Source organism: Nomascus leucogenys, chromosome 14 (genome assembly GCF_006542625.1).
Source record: "Nomascus leucogenys isolate Asia chromosome 14, Asia_NLE_v1, whole genome shotgun sequence".
In the NCBI taxonomy this organism is placed as follows: Eukaryota; Metazoa; Chordata; class Mammalia; order Primates; family Hylobatidae; genus Nomascus; species Nomascus leucogenys.
Window position 1 is genome coordinate 91,622,444 of NC_044394.1, and position 19,201 is coordinate 91,641,644.

General features: G+C 55.8%; 1 protein-coding gene across 9 annotated transcripts in view; it reads right to left on the reverse strand.

Annotated features, from left to right (window-relative positions):
* SEPTIN9 (septin 9) overlaps window positions 1-19,201 on the reverse strand; it is a 218,731-nt gene that overhangs the window by 48,609 nt on the left and 150,921 nt on the right. Inside the window, exon 1 of one of the 9 annotated variants that reach the window (XM_030827386.1) lies at window positions 768-2,505. The exons of 6 other annotated variants lie outside the window; for them this stretch is intronic. Coding sequence is in view for 1 of the 3 variants with exons in the window: in XM_030827382.1 (XP_030683242.1) it covers window positions 27-336 (310 nt within the window). In the remaining 2 variants the exon portion in view is untranslated. Of the gene's footprint in view, window positions 1-26; window positions 410-575; window positions 747-767; window positions 2,506-19,201 lie in introns of those variants that run through there. 2 more of the 9 variants (XM_030827388.1, XM_030827382.1) reach the window with 2 other exon arrangements.

Here is a 19,201-nt window from a genome sequence, read left to right on the forward strand (position 1 = left end):
GGGAAGAACAAAGGAGCAGGACTCACCCCAGCAGCGGAACGTCGGGCTGCGCTGGACGCGCGGAGAGCCGCGGCCCGCCCACCGGGTCACATGGCTCAGAGCCGAGCAGAGGATCAAAGGGGCTTTGTGGCCGCGGAACAAGGAGCCTCCCAGAGCGCGGGGCAGAGGTAGGGAGGGACCTCGACTGCCTGGGAAGGGAGGCTCGGTGGGGAATTGCTCCAAGGGGGCAGGGCGAGGGGAGCAGGAGGAGGAGGCAGGCAGAGATAGGGGCACCCGGCAGCAGGCCCGGTGCAGAAGCAACCTGAAGGCACGGGAGGGACGCCAAGGAGCTGCCATCCACTAAAGGAAAGTGACAGGGTCCCTGGGAAGAGCAAGGGGGAACTGCTAGGAAGAAGAGAGGGGAAGAGGCCCCAGGGACCTCCGGCCACGCCGGCTTTGCCCTTGTCCCTGTGCTTACCAGAGGTGGTGCCGGTGAGGAGCTCCCTCCTCTCAGCCAGGTCCTAAGACTGAGCTGGACACCCTCTCTCCTTGTGCTCTGCCTGACGCCCCTGCTTCCTAGGTGCCCCCCCACCTACCTGCTCAGACATCGCCACAGCTGGGCTCTCAGGGAGCATGGCCAGCCACTCCCGAAAGCCATTCAGACCTGCAGCCAGGGCTGGAACACAGCCACCTAGGTTTGTCCCCTCTACCCCAGGTGCTTGTTGGCTGGGACCATGGAAGGGAGAAGGAGCAGGAGAGGAGGGGCAGGGGATGGGGGCGCAGCTCACCCTGAGCTCTTCGGAGAGCCTCTGGATTCAGATCCGATCCAGCTCCTGCCTCTCCAGCCTCTCCAGCCCCTGGGGGACCTGGCCAGTGAGTCAAGTCTCTTCCTCGCCCCCTCCCTGCAGGCCTGGGATATGCTGGGACCCAGAGGGGCACAAGCAAGGGGGTCCCCAGAGGAGGGAGCTGACACTATAGGGGCTGGGCCTGGACGCTGGGATCTGCCAGACCCATCTCAGTGCCACGACCTCTGAACCCAAGTGAGTCACTCCCAGCAGGGGCGTGGCCACTCCCACACGAGGAGAGAGCGCCTGGGAGTGGGCTGGTTCCGAGGGCTTGCTGGGGGCTGGGAGGGATTCACTCAAGTGGAAAGAAGACTTTGGTGACACCTTCTGAGGGCCAGGGGCTGAATTCTGGAAGCTACGCCCTCAGGTAGCCCCTACGGGACCTCGTGTTGAGTGTTGACTGGGCTCCACACACTCTCACCTTTCCCATCCCACACCCCCACACGTGGCTGGGGGTGACTGAAGCCCCGGGGCACCCGCCACACTGGCCACGCAGGCCAGCCACGTCCGGCGGCTCCCCAGCCAGCAGTCACTGGCATCTGACCCGCCGCTTCCCACTCCTCATGGCCAACTTTCCCCCTAAGGCCTCCTGGTCCCACGGCCCTCCCCACCCTCACAGTGAACGGCCGTGGGGAGCTGCTGCCACTGGTCTCCGGGCGCCAGGCCAGAGCTGAAGGAGTGTCTGGGAGACAACTGCATGCCCGGAGTCCCTGTTCCCATCTGAATGGGAGGGAGGCTGGTGGCAGATCAGAGACGTGGATTCTGAGTCAAACACTGAAATCCAAGGCCCTGGGCCTGTCACTCAGTATCTGTGGAATCTGACCTTCCCCATCCATAAAACGGGCACCACCAACACCAATCGCCAAAATTACAGCAAGACACACACGTCTAGGCCAGGAAGTGCGGTCACTCAGAAAATACGGCTCCCCCTTCCTCCAAGAAGCTGATTTCCCCAGCACTGGGAGTGAGAAGAGCCTGTCTTTTCCACTGCCTGCAACCCAGCCCAGGGCACCCTCGTCACTTGCCCCTAAAGGGCAGCTCCAGAAACCACTGACAAAGGATGCCAGAAGGAACTCCTTTCTGGCCAGGTGTCAGGGTCAACAGAAAGCCTCGAGGATGCAGCTTCCACCACGCCCCTGCCCCGTCGGCCTCCTCCCTCCCTGTGGGCAGAACCTTTCTTCCTTGGCCCTCCTCTCCGAACCTCCTTCTCTTTGCCTCTGGCCTCAATCTGTCCCCCAGCTTTCTGGCCCCCCAGGCTTTTCCCAGGGCCCATGACCCTGCTCTCCTCCAGGCCCAGCCTCCTCCCCTCCTCTGCCTCTGGATTCCTGAGCTGGGAGGCCAGCAGCTGGGGTGCTTTGCTGAGGTGACCGCTCCTCTTGCAGTGGTTCCTCTTGCTGTCACCAAATCAGGGACTCCAGAGCACAGAGAGGGCATCTCTGGCCTGGGGCTGCATCCCCCACACAACGCCTCTGTCTGTCAGCACTTCTCAAAGTTCTCTACCGCTCGGCACACACTCAGCATTCAGGTAAAGTAGCCCCAAAGCCTTCTCGGCTGCCCCTTGGTCCAACCCTCCAGCAGAAACGGCACATGGGCCACAGACACCACTTTACATTTTCCAGCAGCTACAATAAAAAATGTAAGAACAAACCAGGCATGGTGGCTCATGCCTGTAATGCCAGCACTTTGGGAGGCTGAGGCGGGCAGACCATCTGAGGTCAGGAGTTCAAAACCAGCCTGGCCAACATGGCAAAACCGTGTCTCTACTAAAAATACAAAAATTAGCCAGGCGTGGTAGCAGCCACCTGTAATCCCAGCTACTTGGGAGGCTGAGGCAGAAGAATCGCTCGAACCTGTGAGGCGAAGGTTGCAGTGAGCTGAGATCGCACCACTGCACTCCAGCCTGGGCAACAGTGTGAGACCGCGTATTTAAAAAAAAAAAAGAAAAGAAAAGAAAAAAGAAATCATTAAAAAAAAGTAAGAACAGGTGATATTAATTTTAATATCATTCACTTAACAGAGCCCAAAATATTATCAATTCAACATGTAATCAATGTAAAAATGACAGATATTTGACATTCTTTTCTTTCCCCCTTGCTAGGACTCTGAAACCCAGAATGCACATGGCACCTCTCCATTTGGAGTCACCACATTTCAAGTGTTCAATGGCCCCGTGCAGCCAGCGGCTATCATGCTGGACAGTGCAGCTCGGAGAGTCTCGATTTTTTTTTTTTTTTTTTGGTTGCGGGGGAACAGAGTCTTGCTCTGTCGCCCAGGCTGGAGTGCAATGGCGTGATCTTGGCTCACTGCAACCTCCGTCTCCTGAGTTCAAGCAATTCTCCTGCCTCAGCCTCCCAAGTAGCTGGGACTACAGGTGCACACCACCATGTCCGGCTACTTTTTGTATTTTTAGTAGAGATGGGGTTTCACCATGTTGGCCAGGCTGGTCTCGAACTGCTGACCTCAACTGATCCGCCCGCCTCGGACTCCTGAAGTACTGAGATTACGGGCATGAGCCACCTCACCCATCCTCGGATAGTCTCAATTTGATCCTACGATAATACCAGGTCATCAGAGAGCTGTTGATTTGGACCATATTATGATTTGAGCCTCCCAGATCATTCTCAGCACCATGTCTACAAGCCACATTTAGAGGACAATAGGACACAGCTTGGTGAAACACACAGCGGCATCTCCCATGAGACACTGGTGAGGCCACAGATCCCACCATCAGTGTCACCTGCCTGGGGACATTTTGCTGTCAGAAAATGCAGAGCTTCTCCTAAGAAATGAATGTGGCCAGGTGTGTTGGCTCACACCTGTCATCCCAGCACTTTGGGAGGCCCAGGTGAGCAGATTGCCTGAGGTCAGGAGTTCAAGACCAGCCTGACCAACATGGTGAAACCCCGTCACTACTAAAAATACAAAAATTAGCCAGGCGTGGTGGTGTGCGCCTGTAGTCCCAGCCACTCAGGAGGTTGAGGCAGGAGAATCACTTGAACCCGGGAGGAGGAGGTTGCGGTGAGCTGAGATCATGCCACTGCACTCCAGCCTGGGCAACAGAGCGAGACTTCGTCTCAAAAAACAAAAAAAGAAATGAATGTTTTAGGCACATGCTAAGTATCTCTTAGACGATTCCAAAGATATCAATTACTGTGACTGCCGACGACTCTTCCCCTTCCCTGGGTGTGCCTGTCCTGCTTCCCTAGCTCACAGGTGCTCAGGCTGGGACGCACCCCTGACTCAAAGGCAGCCTGCCACAGGCCATGGCATCTGGCTGGCTCAAAAGGGAGAGTGAGGCCATTGGAATTTTCTCAGGAGTAAGTCTGAAGCTTGGAATGTTTTTTGGTGGAGGGTCCTGAAGCTAGAAGGCGATGCAGACGTGGGGGCTGAGACATTATTTGGGGCCATTTGCAAAGAGGAATAGTCAGGCAGTGACCCCAAGGAAGGAGCGAGGGGAGGAGAAGGCGGCACATCCACGCCCCTTCAACTCCTGCCCTTCCAGAGGCCTAGGTATTCCACACGCCGGCCTCCCCACATGGATATCCTTCCAATAAGCAACTCATTGTGCTGTTTATTTATTTTAAAGTCACACAGAATTGCATTTATTAAAAACTAATTTATGGAGACAGAAAGCATTCTGGTGGCTGCCAAGGGCTGGAGAGGGCAGATGGGGAGTGAGTCCTTCATGGATACGGGGTTTTCCTTTGGGGTGATGAAAAAGTTCTGGCACTAGACAGTGGTGATGGTTGCACAACACTGTGAATGTACTCAGTGTTACTAATGGCAAATTTTATGTTCTGTGCATTTTAGCACAATAAAAAAATATACATTTAAAACAACAGAATTCAACGTGTCCTTTTTTCCCCTTGAGCCAGTTTGTTTTCTTGCTCTATATCTTAAAATCAAAAGGGCCCTGAGATACACCACAGGCCCCTAGGGTAGGCTGAGTAACTCTCCCTCCCCAAACTGTGTTACCTCATGTGGCAACAGGGACTCTGTAGATGTAAGTGAAGATGTTGAGGTGAAGAGATTACTCAGGTGGGCCCCAAATCACAAGCGTCCTTTAAGAGGGAGGCAGGCAGCCGGGTGTGATGGCTCATGGCTGCAATCCCAGCACTTTGGGAGGCTGAGGCAGGCAGATCACCTGAGGTCAGGAGTTCAAGACCAGCCTGGCCAACAAGGCAAAACTCTGTCTCTACTAAAAATACAAAAATTAGCCAGGTGTAGTGGCGCATGCCTGTAATCCCAGCTACTTGGGAAGCTGAGGCATGAGAATCACTTGAACCCGGGAGGCGGAGGCTGCAGTGAGCCAAGATCGTGCCACTGCACTCCAGCCTGGGTGACAGAGCAAGACTCCATCTCAAAAAAAAAAAAAAAAAAAAAAAAAAAAAAGAGGGAGGCAGAGGTAGATCTGACTGCAGAGGAGGAGGAGGCTGTATGAGGATAGAGGCAGAGGCTGGAGGGATGCAGCCGCAAGCCAAGGAACTCCAGCAGAGCCTCCCACCCAAAGCTGGAAGAGGCAGGAATGGATTCTGCCAACACCTTGACTTTAGTCCAGTGAGACTGATCTCCGGCTTCTGACCCTTAGCACTGTAAAGGAAGAAGTCTCTGTTGCTTTAAGCCACTGAGTTTGTGATAAGCAGTTACAGCGGCAACAGGAAGCGAATGTAGCCCTCAGTCCATTCCTCCGCCTACAGCAACACAGGCGCTTCCCTGTGCAGAAACTCTGCCAGGCAGCCAGTGAGCGGGACAGGACCCCTTCCCGCCCCCACTCGGGGTTCTGTGTTGGATTTTCCAAGGCTGCTGCTCTTCAGCTAGTGAGCTTCCCACATCCACAGAGACTCATCTCAAAGCTGAGGCAGTGCCCCCTTCAAGGGGCATCAGAAAGAAGGCCCCAAGGTGTCCCTGCCACATGTCCACCTGCCTGTGAGGAACACCCACAGTCCTTCCTCGTGACCCACCCAACAGAAGGGTCACAGGGGAGAGAGCAGCATTGGCCAGCCTATCCCACAGCAAGGTCCCACTCTGGAAGCCACAGGGGACAGTTGGGACTCCCACCTCCAACTCAGCCAACTGGGAGAAGAGCCCAGAACAGTCTTGGAGGCTGACACCTGCTAGGAAGTGCAGACACCCACGTGCTGCCGAAACACGCAGCAACACAGCAGCAGAGAAGAGGGGATGTGGTTTCACAGCTTCCTCCCTACCTCCCCAGCATGCGCGCGCGCGCACACACACACACACACACACACACACCCGTGCATGCACACATGCACCAACCCCCGGTTCCCAGGTCCTGCACTCTGCTCCTGCCAAGCTCCTCGGCCACCACCAAGCCAGGTTGTGAGCACAGAGCTCAGCCTTCCCGCCAACTCTTTTCCAATCCATCCTGGGCAACGACCCAGTGGGATGCAGCAGATGCTTCCCCTCAAATGCCAAGAGCAACATCCCTCCCTCTCCTCTGTGAGCCAGTGGCCGCGCTTCTGCGTGGGGGTGCAGAGGAAAGGGCTGGGGAGCAGGAATATGGTTCTGAAGGCTGGTATGCATTTGCAGCTGTGACGCCCCGAGGCAGCCCGCATTTCTACCGACAGACCGACCTTGAGAAGGGGCTGGGAGCACCCACAGCTCCTGCCACCCTTGGGTGGGCAGGCTGGGGAAACGCTGAGTAGCCCAAGTGAAGGCCATCCCCAGGCAGGAGTGGTGGGACAGAGGGGCCTCTGCACATTTTCTCTGTGAGGCAGCGCAGCTGCTGGGCTGTTTCAGCACATTTGGGTGACGTGTTCCTCTTCTGGTTTCTTCTCACTTGGCCTGGGAGAACGTTCAGGATGCCCCAATCTCAAAAACAAGCAAACCCTCTTCCTTTGACCTACCTACCTCCTCAAACTGTGAACTTTCTCCCTATCTGAACAGCCCAACCTCTCAAAGTGGGTCTACACCGCGGCTTCTAGCTTCCCACCGCCCACTCACTTCTTAGCCCGCGCCATCTGGTGTCCACCACCACACCCAGCTAATTTTTTTGTGTTTTTTAGTAGAGACAGGGTTTCACCGTGGTCTCGATCTCCTGACCTCATGATCCGCCCGTCTCGGCCTCCCAAAGTGCTGGGATTACAAGCGTTAGCTACCGCGCCCGGCCCATCTCACTATTAACGGAGCTCTTGAAAAAATCCTCATGACCAGTATCCAGCCCCACCCCCATCTGACCTCGAGGGCAGTGCCTGACACGCAGCAGCCCAGCCGGTTCTTCTCCCCTCCTTCTCCCCTCCGTATTCCCTAGTGCTGGGGTCTGGATAGCTCCCAGGGGTCCCCTCGCCCCCTTAGTCTCCTGGGGTGACCACACCTCCGTTCCAGCTTCTCAGCTCAGCTGCCTCTCCACATCTTGCCTCAGGTCTCCCCCTTGGAACACTGCCTGTTTTCGGAGACTCAAGCTCCCACTCCCCGCACCCCCATCCCCGACCCCCAGCCCTCTCACCAAAGTCCTACTGGCTGTTTCTTCCTGGTGTCTCAAATCAGTCCCTTCCTGCCCAGACCCCACAAGGTTAGTTTCCACCCTATGACTGCTCCCCTGGACCACTGGGATCGTCCCTCACCAACACCCACCTCCCATCTCCCTCCCTCCCGCCCATGCAGGGCTCTGCTGGAGGACCCCTCCCACTTTATCACTCCTTTTCCCAAACAGCTTCCCAGGCTCCTCTGTTAAAGTTGAAATTCTTCCCTTGCATTCGAGGACCCCTGCAATCTGGCCAACTCATTTCCAAGCCTGAATTCCCACTCCTGTCTAAGGAGCCTACACTCTTCAGCCAGGTCCTACTGTCTCGCAAACCCCACCTAAAATCCCCTCTGGTAAATGTCACCACCTCCAGGAAGCCCTCCTGACATTTTCCATCATATGTGACCCCCACCCCCCAGAGTCAGACCCTGACTTGGAGACCTTGACTCTTACTCACCTTTGCCTCTTTTGAGTCTCCTAGGCTGCAGGCCTCAATCTATGTTTGTGGGTCTCTGTAGCAGGAGGGCCCATCTCCTCCTTTCTAAGAAGTGCTGGCCCTACCTCCTGTCAAGTTGCAACTTTCCACAAGCAGGTACCTTCAACATGCCTTTTTACTTTTTTTCTTTTTTTTGAGATGGAGTCTGGCTCTGTTGCCCAGGCTGGAGTGTAGTGGCGCAATCTCGGCTCACTGCAACCTCCACCTCCCGGGTTTTAAGTGATTCTTCTGCCACAGCCTCCCCCATAGCTGGGATTACAAGCATGCACCGCCACGCCAAGCTAATTTTTTTTTGTATTTTTTGGCAGAGACAGGGTTTCACCATGTTGGCCAGGCTGGTCTCAAACTCCTGGCTTGAAGTGATCCGCCGACCTCAGCCTCTCAAAGTGCTGGGATTATAGGCGTGAGTCACCGCACCCGGCCCAACATGCCTTTTTATATCCTTCTTGAAAAGCTATCATTATACCAACAGTGTGTCTTATAAATTGATAATAACTTAAAATGTGATTTATTATTAAAAGTGTGACCTTACTTTTAAATAATAGCGTTGGTTGTGGTCTGCAGCCAGCTCTGTCATTCCTGTGTGATGACCACTTTGTAGATTAGCAATGGCCGCAGGCCCACGTCCAATCCAACCACCCTGCCCCTCCAACCTCGTTTCCCCTTGAGCCAACATCAAGTGTGTCTCAGAGCTGCAAACTCATGGCTGATAGAACACCAGGATCCTCAACACCCAATACAAGGCAATCGGGCCCTGCACTGGTTTCAACAGCAACCGTAAACCACGTCTGCCTCCTGCACCGGGCACATCATGCCCAGCCCATCATATGTGCTTTTGCCCCTTCCTTTTCCCCTATGAAGATGGTATACGGGCCCAAATCTGCTCCCTGGGAGCAACTGACTCTTCCCTGGAAGATGTGAGTAGTTTCCACACCACACCTAAGCAGACATTGTCACAAGACTTCACATCTCCCATCTCAGCTCCTAAGGGCCTATTTATCTTTCCAAAAACTCATTTGTTTTGCCATAATATGTGCTTTTTCTTTTTTAAAAAAAATTTTTTTGAGACACAGTCTCACTCTGTTGCCCAGGCTGGAATGCAATGGTGCAATCTTGGCTCACTGCAACCTCTGTCTCATGGGTTCAAGCGATTCTCCTGCCTCAGCCTCCCAAGTAGCTGGGATTACAGGTGTGTGCCACCACGCCCAGCTAATTTTTGTATTTTTAGTAGAGACGGGGTTTCACCATGTTGGCCAGGCTGGTCTTGAACTCCTGACCTCAGGTGATCCACCTACCTTGGCCTCCCAAAGTGCTGGGATTACAGGCGTGAGCCACCGCACCCGGCCCATAATATGTGCTTTCGCCCCTTCCTTTTCCCCTATTAAGATAGTATACAGGCCCAAAGTTCTTTTTTTTTTTTTTTTTTTTTTAAGACTAGTTGGCTGGGTACAGTGGCTCATGCCTGTAATCCCACCACTTTGGGAGGCCGAGGTAGGCAGATCACGAGGTCAGGAGTTTGAGACCAGCCTGGCCAACATAGTGAAACCCTGTCTCTACTAAAAATACAAAAAATTAGCCAGGCGTGGTGGTGGGTGCCTGTAATCCTAGCTACTCGGGAGGCTGAGACAGGGGAATCGCTTGAACCCAGGAAGCGGAGGTTGCAGTGAGCAGAGATCACGCCATTGCACTCCAGACCAGGCAACAGTGCAAGACTCTGACTCAAAAAAAACAACAACAAAAAAAAAAAAACAAAAACCAACAAAGACTATTCAAGTGCAGTAGTGGGAAGAGAGGACAGAGTGGAACAAGGGGTCTAATTTGTAACTGACTGTGAACAATCGACGGAGATAACTCACTACCTTTGGACCAGCCACAGGCCCCACCTTCTACCTGCTCTTTTGAGTCACATTTTTCAGTGAAATCCCATACGTATGTGATTAAATCTGTCTTTTCTCTCGTTAATTTATCTTCAGTGAGTTTAATTCGCAGGCCCCCAAACACTGAACCTAAGAGGGTAGAGGAAATGTATTTCTTCCCAGCTACAAAAATACTCCACCTCTTCACTGCAGTGTCGCCTTTCCCACCCACAGCCGGCAATTTGGACCCCGTTTCTCAAAGTCTATGAAAGCAGGACAGCCTGCCTGCAGGATGTTCCCATCGCAAAAGGAGGGTCAGGTCTGGTGGGAGGAAAGAAACGGAAGTGGCAAACGTTCACCTCTTGGGCTACACAGAGGCACAAGGTGCTCACTGCCCTGGGGAGTAAACATTTTTAAAAACGGAAAGAAAAATCTTCAGCTTCACTGGGGTATAAAAAGTCACGACCTTTTCTGTGGCTAAATGGCCGGGTGGCTCGGGAGACAAGCGGTAGCCACCCTGAAGCTCAGTTTACTTGCCTGTAAATGGAGGGCAATGAAACCACCTGCTGTATGGGTGCTTGACAGGCTGTTGCTCAAACTTCCTCCCCTCCCTTACGGGGTTTTGGGGAAGATCATATGATCTAGTAACATAAAAGCACTTTGAAAACCACACGAAGTGTCTAAGCATTGGGGGCGCTGGCTGACTCCAGGTCTACTTTCACGACCTGGCAGAAAATCCCCCAGAGGGGGCCTTGTTTTTCCCTCCGGGGCAGGGGCCTGTGTGTCAGACCTGATGGTGTTGGTGGCTGCTCAGGCTATCTGGCATGAGACTGTTGTCAGCCCCAGACCCACTCCAAGTCCGGGAGGGAAGCAGGCCGGGGTGGGGGAGTCTGAAACCCTTCATGTTTTTGGCGGAGACACTGGGGCAGGCAAAAGTGTCACTCATGGCAAACTAAGAAGCTTGTTTGAATTGGGCCCAAACCAGCCCAGCCCAGAATGGAGCCCAGCTCCATTCTCTCCTCCCAGAACCAGGAGCCCAGGACACCAGAGGCTGAGAAGGTGCTGGAATAGCCCCTCCATCTGTTTTGTTCAGAGACAGGGACCCTAAGTCACCTTCTCCCCCAGCTCACTCCACAAACCCTTTGTGCCAGACTCTCCCTGTCCAGGAGCTACAGGCCCTATTTGGGAGCCATCCAGGGTCTCAAGGTCTCTACCACCCAGCTGTCCATCTCATCGGGCCTGCAGGCGTGGAGATCAGCAGGATGTGGTTCAAATCTGGCTGCACCCTGATCAGCTGAGTGACTCTGGGCCCATTTCTTAACCGCTGGGAGGCAATGCTCTCTCATCTGCATAAAAGGGAAAGGGCTCAGCGAGGAGAGTGGCAAGTAAAGGAGATGGCACCTGTGCAGACGGCACTGTGCGGGCGCCCAGCGGATGATCACGTGTCGCCTTCCTGTCTCTTCTCCCGGCTTCTGCAGAAGCGTGGGCAGCAGGGAGCAGAGAGGAAGGGAGCAGCTGTCCACTTGGGACGCAGGCTGCTCTGAGTTGGAAGAGAAAAAGGAATAAACAGCAGCTGCTCACTGACGAGCTTCATGTATCTGTGCCTTAAAACCCTAAAGGTGCATCTGAAAGATTTTCTGGGCAAATTCTCTTTTATAGGTAAATGAAGGCCAGGTGCAGTGGCTCACGCCTGTAATCTCAACACTTTGGGAAGCAAAGGCAGGCGGATCACCTGAAGTCGGGAGTTCGAGACCAGCCTGGACAACTTGGTGAAACCCCGTCTCTACTCAAAATACAAAAATGCGCCGGGTGTGGTGGCGGGCGCCTATAATCCCAGCTACTTAGGAGGCTGAGGCAGGAGAATCGCTTGAACCCGAGAGGTGGAGGTTGCAATGAGCCAAGATCGTGCTACTGCACTCCAGCCTAGGTGACGGAGCGAGACTTCACCTCAAAAAAAATAAATTTTAAAAAAAGGTATACAAAAAAGGTAAAATGCCGTCAGTGTTTTGTCGCAATGTGCCAGTTACAAATGGGAACTGGAGGACTTCCCAAGTCATCTCTTCCTTCATTCCTTCCCTCCCTGCACATGTACTAAGAGTCCCCTGGGTGCTGGCAGCATCAGGGGACCTGGGGTGCCTCACAGGCCCTGCCTACTCAGATCTTAGACCCAAGGAGGAGACATAAAAGTTAAAATAGGGTGGTAAGTGGAACAAACGGGGACCAGATGGGGCAATTTGGCAGCACTCGGCAAGGCCCTTCTTAATGAGTCCCCAAAGAGGCCCAGCTTCCAGGGGAAGGAGGCGCCCCAGGCAGTGGGGGCTGGCAGAGGCGAAGGCCCGGAGCGGGGCTCTCAGGGAAGCCGTTCAGGATGCCCGAGAGGAGGGGGGCAACTCACGAGCCTGGTGACGGGGACGGTCATAAAGTGCCATGAAGCACCAGCCAGGCTGCCCACCAGCCTCTGGGACAGAAAGACCACAGCAGTTAAGGTGTGGGGATCTGCTCACCTGATCCCCACTCAGCTCAGAAAATGACTGTTTCAGGGCCACAGGCAAAAGCCCAAGTCCTGCAAGCTGCTGGCCACAGGGTGTGGCTGGGGCAAGGTGGGGACACCCACTGGGCTGCCGGAGATGCCTGCAGGGCGCCAGGGGGGCAGGCCAGACTAGGGCTACTTCCACCTCTTCTCTCAGGCCCCAGCCCTCAGGCCAGAGTGTCCTCTGGTCCCTGGCGCCCCCAGGGCTGCAGATAGACAGGGAGAGGCCTGTGCCATGGTGGGTCACCTGGTTCCTGCAGGAAGCGGTCAGAGGCTCCAGCACCTGGGTACAGTAGCTACTCTTCCAACCCCTGCCAATGCTGCTGTTGCTCGGGGTCCAGTCCCTCCAACCCTCCTCCCCAACCAGGAGGAAAGCGCTTTGGAGCAGGAGCTGGGCTATCTGGCTTGCTATTCCAGCACGACTCTGCACGACCCTGGGCCAGTCACTTAACTTCCCTGGGCCTCCATTTCCTCACTTGCAAATCAGGCAGACAAACCCCCAAAGTCTCCTACAGCTACAGAATTCGAAGTGTTTAAAAAAAAAAAAAATCCACAAAAACAAAACATGTGTCCAGCCCACACCCTCGCCTGCATTTGTCAAAAGGGGAAATGGTTTTGCTACGGGGTTTTCTTCTCCCAAACAGACATGGGAGACCTTTCCTATGATTGCAGAGCTGGAGCAGTCCAGAGGAGCCCAGAATCTTCCAGAGCTTGAGATCCACAGGGGAATTTCTCCTAATTCTACCGGGATAGGAGCACTGCTGCCTAATGGCATTCAATTCCCATCACTGCTGTGGCAAATGGCCACACACTTGTGATGTCAAACAACACAGATCTGTCCCACCCTCCACCTCACTAGGCTACAGGGCAGGTGTCCACAGGGCTGCGCACCCTCCCAAGGCTGCAGGGGAGGCTGTGTTTTCCTGCCTTTTCTGCCCGCCCGCATTTCTTGGCTTGTGGTCTCCCTCCTCCTTCCAAGCCTCTCCCGCTGCACCACTCAGACGGTCTATTGTGCTTTTAAAAACTCTTGTGATGACAGCGGGCCCATGTGGATTATCCAGGATCATCTCCCTACTTTAAGACCAGCTGATCAGCAACCTTAGCTGGCCTTGCCATGTCACCTAACATAGTCCCAGGTGCTGGGGATTAGAATGTGCACAACTCTGGGAGTCATTATCCTGTCAACCCCAAGACATAGGTCCTGGAGGGAGATGAAGGGTAGGACTACGGTCCCAGGAAGCTGCCTGCATGGGTTCGAATCCTGGCTCCACCACTAAGGAACTGGGGGAGCACATTACCTGTAAAATGGTGGGGGGAGCCAGCCTCTTGGCTGTCAGTGCAGAATGAGGCAGTGTGTGCAGCGCCTGGAGCAGCTCCGTAAGCATCTGTTCCCTCATCGCCAAATCTGTAAGAACCGACCTCGGCCCAACAGCTTCTCCAAACCTTCAGCTCCTTTCGGTCACAAGGCCAGGAGCATCCCCTGCAGGGCCATCCAAGCCCCCAGCCCCTCTGAAAGCCGTGGCCCACACGATGCTGGAAGCAGATGTGTCATGGGCTACTCACCCATGCACGGCCACCGGAGAGGGCTGGATGATGCCGCCTTCTATGGGTGCACAGTGCAGGGCAGGGCCAGGCACCAACAACCAGCCACAGTCACCAGCGCAAGCAAGGGGCCCCCACTGTTGCCTCTGGCCTAGGGCCAGGGAGAAGCTTCTGGAGGCACCTGATTTTCCTACAGGGAGTGGGGCTACAGGAGAATGCACCCGAAAGGGGTTGGGGGGCAGCAGAAAGTCCTCCCCAGAAATTCCATCCTTGGTTCTCGACAGATGATTCTCCCAGGCCACTACTGGGGTTCACTTCGGCTTTTGCAGCATGGAGTTTGGCCACCCCAGAAGGATGACTGGGCAGGCCAGGGCCACTGGTGATGGTGACAGCAGGCCCCTCTGTGGTCTCCCCACCAGAAGCATCAGGAGGTCAGAGCGGTCAACAAGCCCTCACCTGGTCCCTGAGGGGCAGAAGGTCTTGAGCAGCCTCCTGACCTCCCGAGGTCCTCCCACCTCACTGAAGGACCCTCGAGAGTACCGAGAGCCGTCCCCCGGCTTCTCCGTGAGAGAGTTGGTTACATAAAGGCAGCCACACACCCAGCAAGATGAATTTACAATCTCTGAGCCCAGGTCCATTCCGGCTTCCCCACAGGGAGCTTCTGGGGGCGTGGGGTGGGGGCGTAGAAGGGAGGGGTCAGTGCTCCATCCCTGGGAACCAGGGCCATGAGTCCCGGACTCAGGCCAAACCGCAGAGGCCTCACTTTTCTCCAGGCTTCTTGCTTTCCAACCACTTCTGCACAGGGCGTTCTTCTTTCCCTTGCAGGGCCCCACTGGGGTGGGGTGAGGAGGAGTCACAGAATCATAGCAGCTGCCACACAGGGGTGTCAAGGCAGGGATGCTGATGCCAACCGAATGGGCACGGGGAGGCAGAGCAGGAGATCTGCACCCTGGGCCTGGCTAGGTTGTGTGACCCTAGGGAACTCACTTCACCTCTCTCGGCCTCTAGTTTCCTCCTCTGTAAACCGAGGTAATGAGGCCAGGTGATCTGCACAATCGCGTGAATCTGTGTCCTGCATCTTCCACTCACCACCCCAAACAATGCTTCTAAATCCCAGCTTCCCAATGCTTCGGCACCCTCCTGCCTAAGAAACACTTAGGGTTGTCCTTTATGCTGTGCCCCAAATAGAGGGACCCTGGCCCTCTCCTGGGTGTCCTTACCAGGGCCAGAATGGTCAGCTCACCCTGCAGGAACCCCCAAGGACTTTTAGTCACTGCCAGGATGGAGGCTGGCTGTCCGGAAGCGGCTTTTCCCCACCTCCGAGGCAGCCCCTACCACGAGGCTAGTGCAGTGAAACAGGAGGTGTAGGTGGCAGGGGCCAAGGGCCAGGCCACTCCCTCCAGAGGGGCAGGAGGGGGGCGAGGAAAGCTGGACACGTGATCATTCCAGGCTGAGGTTCTGCGTGGAGGAGGGGGCCCATGGCAAAGGAAGTGGGAGGATGGGAAGGAGCTCTTGCTGGTACCCCCACCCCACTGGCTCCAGCCCCGCCCCCGTCCCATCTGCAGGGAGAAAGTGAGGCTCTTTGCTTTGCCAAATCCCAGTAATGAATCTCACATTCACTCCATCCTCTGCTTATTGGAAACCCTCTCTCCACCTTCTGGATCCGTTCTGAACAGCTGGGCTGCAGAAGTCGGTGGAATGAAACATGCAGGGTGGCTCAGAGGGGCCTGTGCAGAAGAGCGCTGTGTCCCCGCCCACCCCTTCCTCTGAAGATAAGGCCTCTCTGTTCCTGCCCTTTCCCTGGGAAAGCTGGAGAGGGGGCCGAGGAAACAGGATCCACCATTAACTCTTTCTTGCACATCGGCTTCCAGCAGGCATTCTCACACTCCCCAACCAGGCCCGCAGGGTGGAAAGGCAGCCGCCGAACTGAACTCAACTCCCACCCAGCCGTGGAAGCCAGTGTGGACAGCAAAGTACTCATGCATAAACACGCACTCAGTTCTCCCTCGGTCCTCCAGCAACGTCTCCACGCTCTAGCCCTGCGTCAAGCCCTAAACGGTGTAAGGTTTTTCCAGATGGAGGAACGGAAGCCCCTAAGAGGTCCGTCCTTTAGGGATTACACAGAGGCAGGGCTCAGGAGCAAAGGCCTCCAGATCCCACAGTGCGGTGCAAGCTTGCGCTGCTGCGTTCACACAGTCCCGGGATGAAGGCGAAACGCTGACCTCCCTCAGGTGGCTGCAGGACAGCCAGGAGGAGGTGAGATGCCAGCCAAAGGCAGCCACAGATGACAGCACTACAGATTACCAGGAACGCCACCCTCGTGCCAAAGCTTCTGCCTCCCCTAGCTGCTTCATTCTGTGTCAACATCCTTTGGGAGTGACATGTGTGAGACTGGGCTGTGCTGATGAGTGGCCACTGGCACCTCCAGACCACCCCAAGGAGGGGCCACTCTGCTGCCAATCAGGTGTACGGCAGGCGGCACTGGGGCACAACGATCCGCCAGGCACTGTTGCTCTACTTCTCCCTGCCTGAGCACAGGCTGGCAGGTTCAGAGGAGAGGAGGAAACAGAGCCCCCATGTGGGATGTGTTTAGGGGTGAGCCACCTCGAGAGGCCACAGAATCAGGGCAAGGGAGACGCTGCTCAGCTCTGCCACCAATCTGCCGTGTGGAGCTGGCCAAGTCACTGCACTTCTCTGGGCTCATGTTTTGCAATCAGAGGGCTGGCCGAAGAGGTAAATGACAGTGGTTAGGCACTGGAGCCAGACTTTCCGCATTTGGACCCTCCCTCTGCCATACACAGAGGGAGGCTTGGGCAGGTTACTTAACATCTCTGGGCTGTGGGTTCCTCATCGGTGAAATGGGAATAACAACAGAATCAATTTCACAGTGTTGTTGGGAGGATTAAAGGGGATACTCACTCCAGGTAAAGAGCCCTTAAGACAGCTCAGGGTCCCCAGGAAGCCCTTGTTACCATCATCGGACATCACCACTCCTGCTACGGTTGCCAGGGCCCCGTCCAGCACCGGCAGCCTGATGCCGGCAGAGCGAGGGTGAGGCCTCTGCTCCCCTGCAGCCCCTCCTTTCCCCTCTTCCCTCCAGCTATGGCAACAACAGCTGAAGTTCACTCTTAGTTCCAGCAACTGGCTACCCTCCTGAATTAAGGACTGAAGGCCCCAGGCCTCCCACCCAAGGTCCAGGTACAAGAGGGGCGAGCCACCGCTCCTTGTCTTCATCACACCCAGGCTTCCACACCCTCCTTCAAACAGGCCTTTGCTTCACGTGCACAAGAAAATGCCAACCCTCGTGTCTGGGGCAGGGGTGCTCACAAATGCCTTGCATGCGAGCTTTGACAGGGGTTATGGTGCAGGTCCTGCCAGGGCACCTGGAACCACAGGGGACTGCCTGCAGCCCACAGAGGGGCCCCTGCAGGCCAGTGGGACTCTGCCACTCTGCCTGCCACCCTGCTTAACCACCTGGTAAGGAAAACAGGCTGCAGACTCACAGACTCAGAGCCAGTACGGGCTCGTGTGCTAGCAAAGACAACACACCAAAGGAAGGATGTGCAGGACGAGGGAGCCACGGAGACCTCACCACAGCCTCAGCAACCCACCAGCAGACCCTGTGCGGGCGCCGGGCAGGCCACCCTACCAACTCTCAGGATGCTCCTGCAGGCCCTGCGGGCAGACAGGGTGAATGGAGGCACAAGGAGGGTAAGTCTGACAGGGGCTGGGGCCAGGCCTGGAGCCAGAGCCCCAGCCAGTCCTGCCACCGTATCCTAGGGCACTTTCCACAGACAGCAGGCCAAAGCAAGGTTGCTCAGATGAAAGGGGGAGGGGCCCTGCCTCTCCCACCATGGGCCTCCTGGAGACCCCAACACAGATCCCCAGCTCACAAACACCAAACCCAGGGCCTTTGACAAGTGAGAAATGTGGAAAACGTACAGAACAGCTGCAGCTTAGCGCTTCTAACACACCAGACTCAACACAGGCACACACAGCGTCTCTGCGGAGGCCAGAAAACTCTGTGCTGGGAAGTCCCCCGATCGGGGGAGGCCCCAGAGCAAGCTCCCCTCTCTGCCCATCCACCAACGGGCGGAAGGTCCTAATTAGGACCATATGGGAAGGGCCGGCGGGAGGGGCAGAGAGGGAAAACGAACAGGCAACATCAAGTGCCTGGGGTGGGGGGGGGCAGGGGATACCCAGGAGGAGAGGGCAGGGGTGCAGTCCCCATCTAACTCACAGGGAACAGGGGTTCGAGAGGTGCAGGGAAAGATCCCGGCCTCCCCATCTCTCTTCCTCTGCAGACTCACTCACAGCCTGTCCACGGGCAGCTGGATCCAGCCACAGGTCAGACGCCCGCTCCAGCCCCACCCCTCTGGCCTCTTGAAAGCAAGCCAGGACAGTGAGGGGGATGACACTGCTATTTCCGGCATGGCCATGCTGGGCCTCGGGTTGGGTGGGAACGCGGCTGGGGCACCATCCCTTTTGGCTGTCACAGACACAAAAGCCTCTCCGTGTCCCAGTGCCACATGTGGGTCCCTTCCCTGCTGCCCCAACAGGAGGGACACCTGAGCAGACCCTGTTGGGGGGGCCTCCTCGCACTCAGCCCCACCCTGACCTAGCAAACCCCCTTTCTGTTCCTTGGGGCAGGAGCCACCAGGTCAGGTCTCAGGCAATGGCCAGTGAAGGGGCTGCACGGAGGAGTTTCTTGGCTCACAGGAAGGGAGGCTCTCCTTCCCTACAACGTGGCTGCAGCATCCTGTGACTGAGAGGGACACCACGGCTGGAGATGGTGGGATGGAGGATCCTCCACAGCATCCTCGATGCTCAGAACATCTCATTTTGCACAAAAAAGCTCCAAATTCTCGAGGGCTTAAGCCATTCGGAGTTGGGGTTTCTGTCACTCAGGCCAAAAGCATCCTGTTGGAGCAGCTGAGAGCACAGCGGGAGGGGAGGGGCAGGAGGGAACGCCCCCCACGGCGACAGGGGATTCTCTGACTCCAAGAATCAGTGCCTGCAGAGGGCCTGCGGACACCGCTACCCACCCCCAGCCCTGAACTGTCCCCTGCCAAGGGGCCAGAAATTCCTGGGAGGAGGACTGCAGGGGGCCTCCCTCGTGAGAACAGTGACTGTGGTCAGGCCACAGCTCACAAGTCAGTAACTCTGCTCAGCCGCCGCGGTGGTCCCCTCTTGATGGCTTCCAGAAAAAGCGTTCCACCTTCTGTCATCAGTGTCCTGAAATCCAAGAATATTCTCCAAACAGCAACTGCAACAAAAGCTAATGCTGAGTGAGTGCTGCAGGCACCATTTCCGGGGCCTCACACACCACCCCCACTCAGTCCTCACAAAAACCCCACTCCATCCTTCCTCCCGCCCTCCGCCTCTAACAGCTTAGAAAAAGGGCACAGAAGGGTTAAGCTGGCCTGAGGAGGGGCTGGTGGAACAGCCCTCGTCCAGTCTCCGAGAACT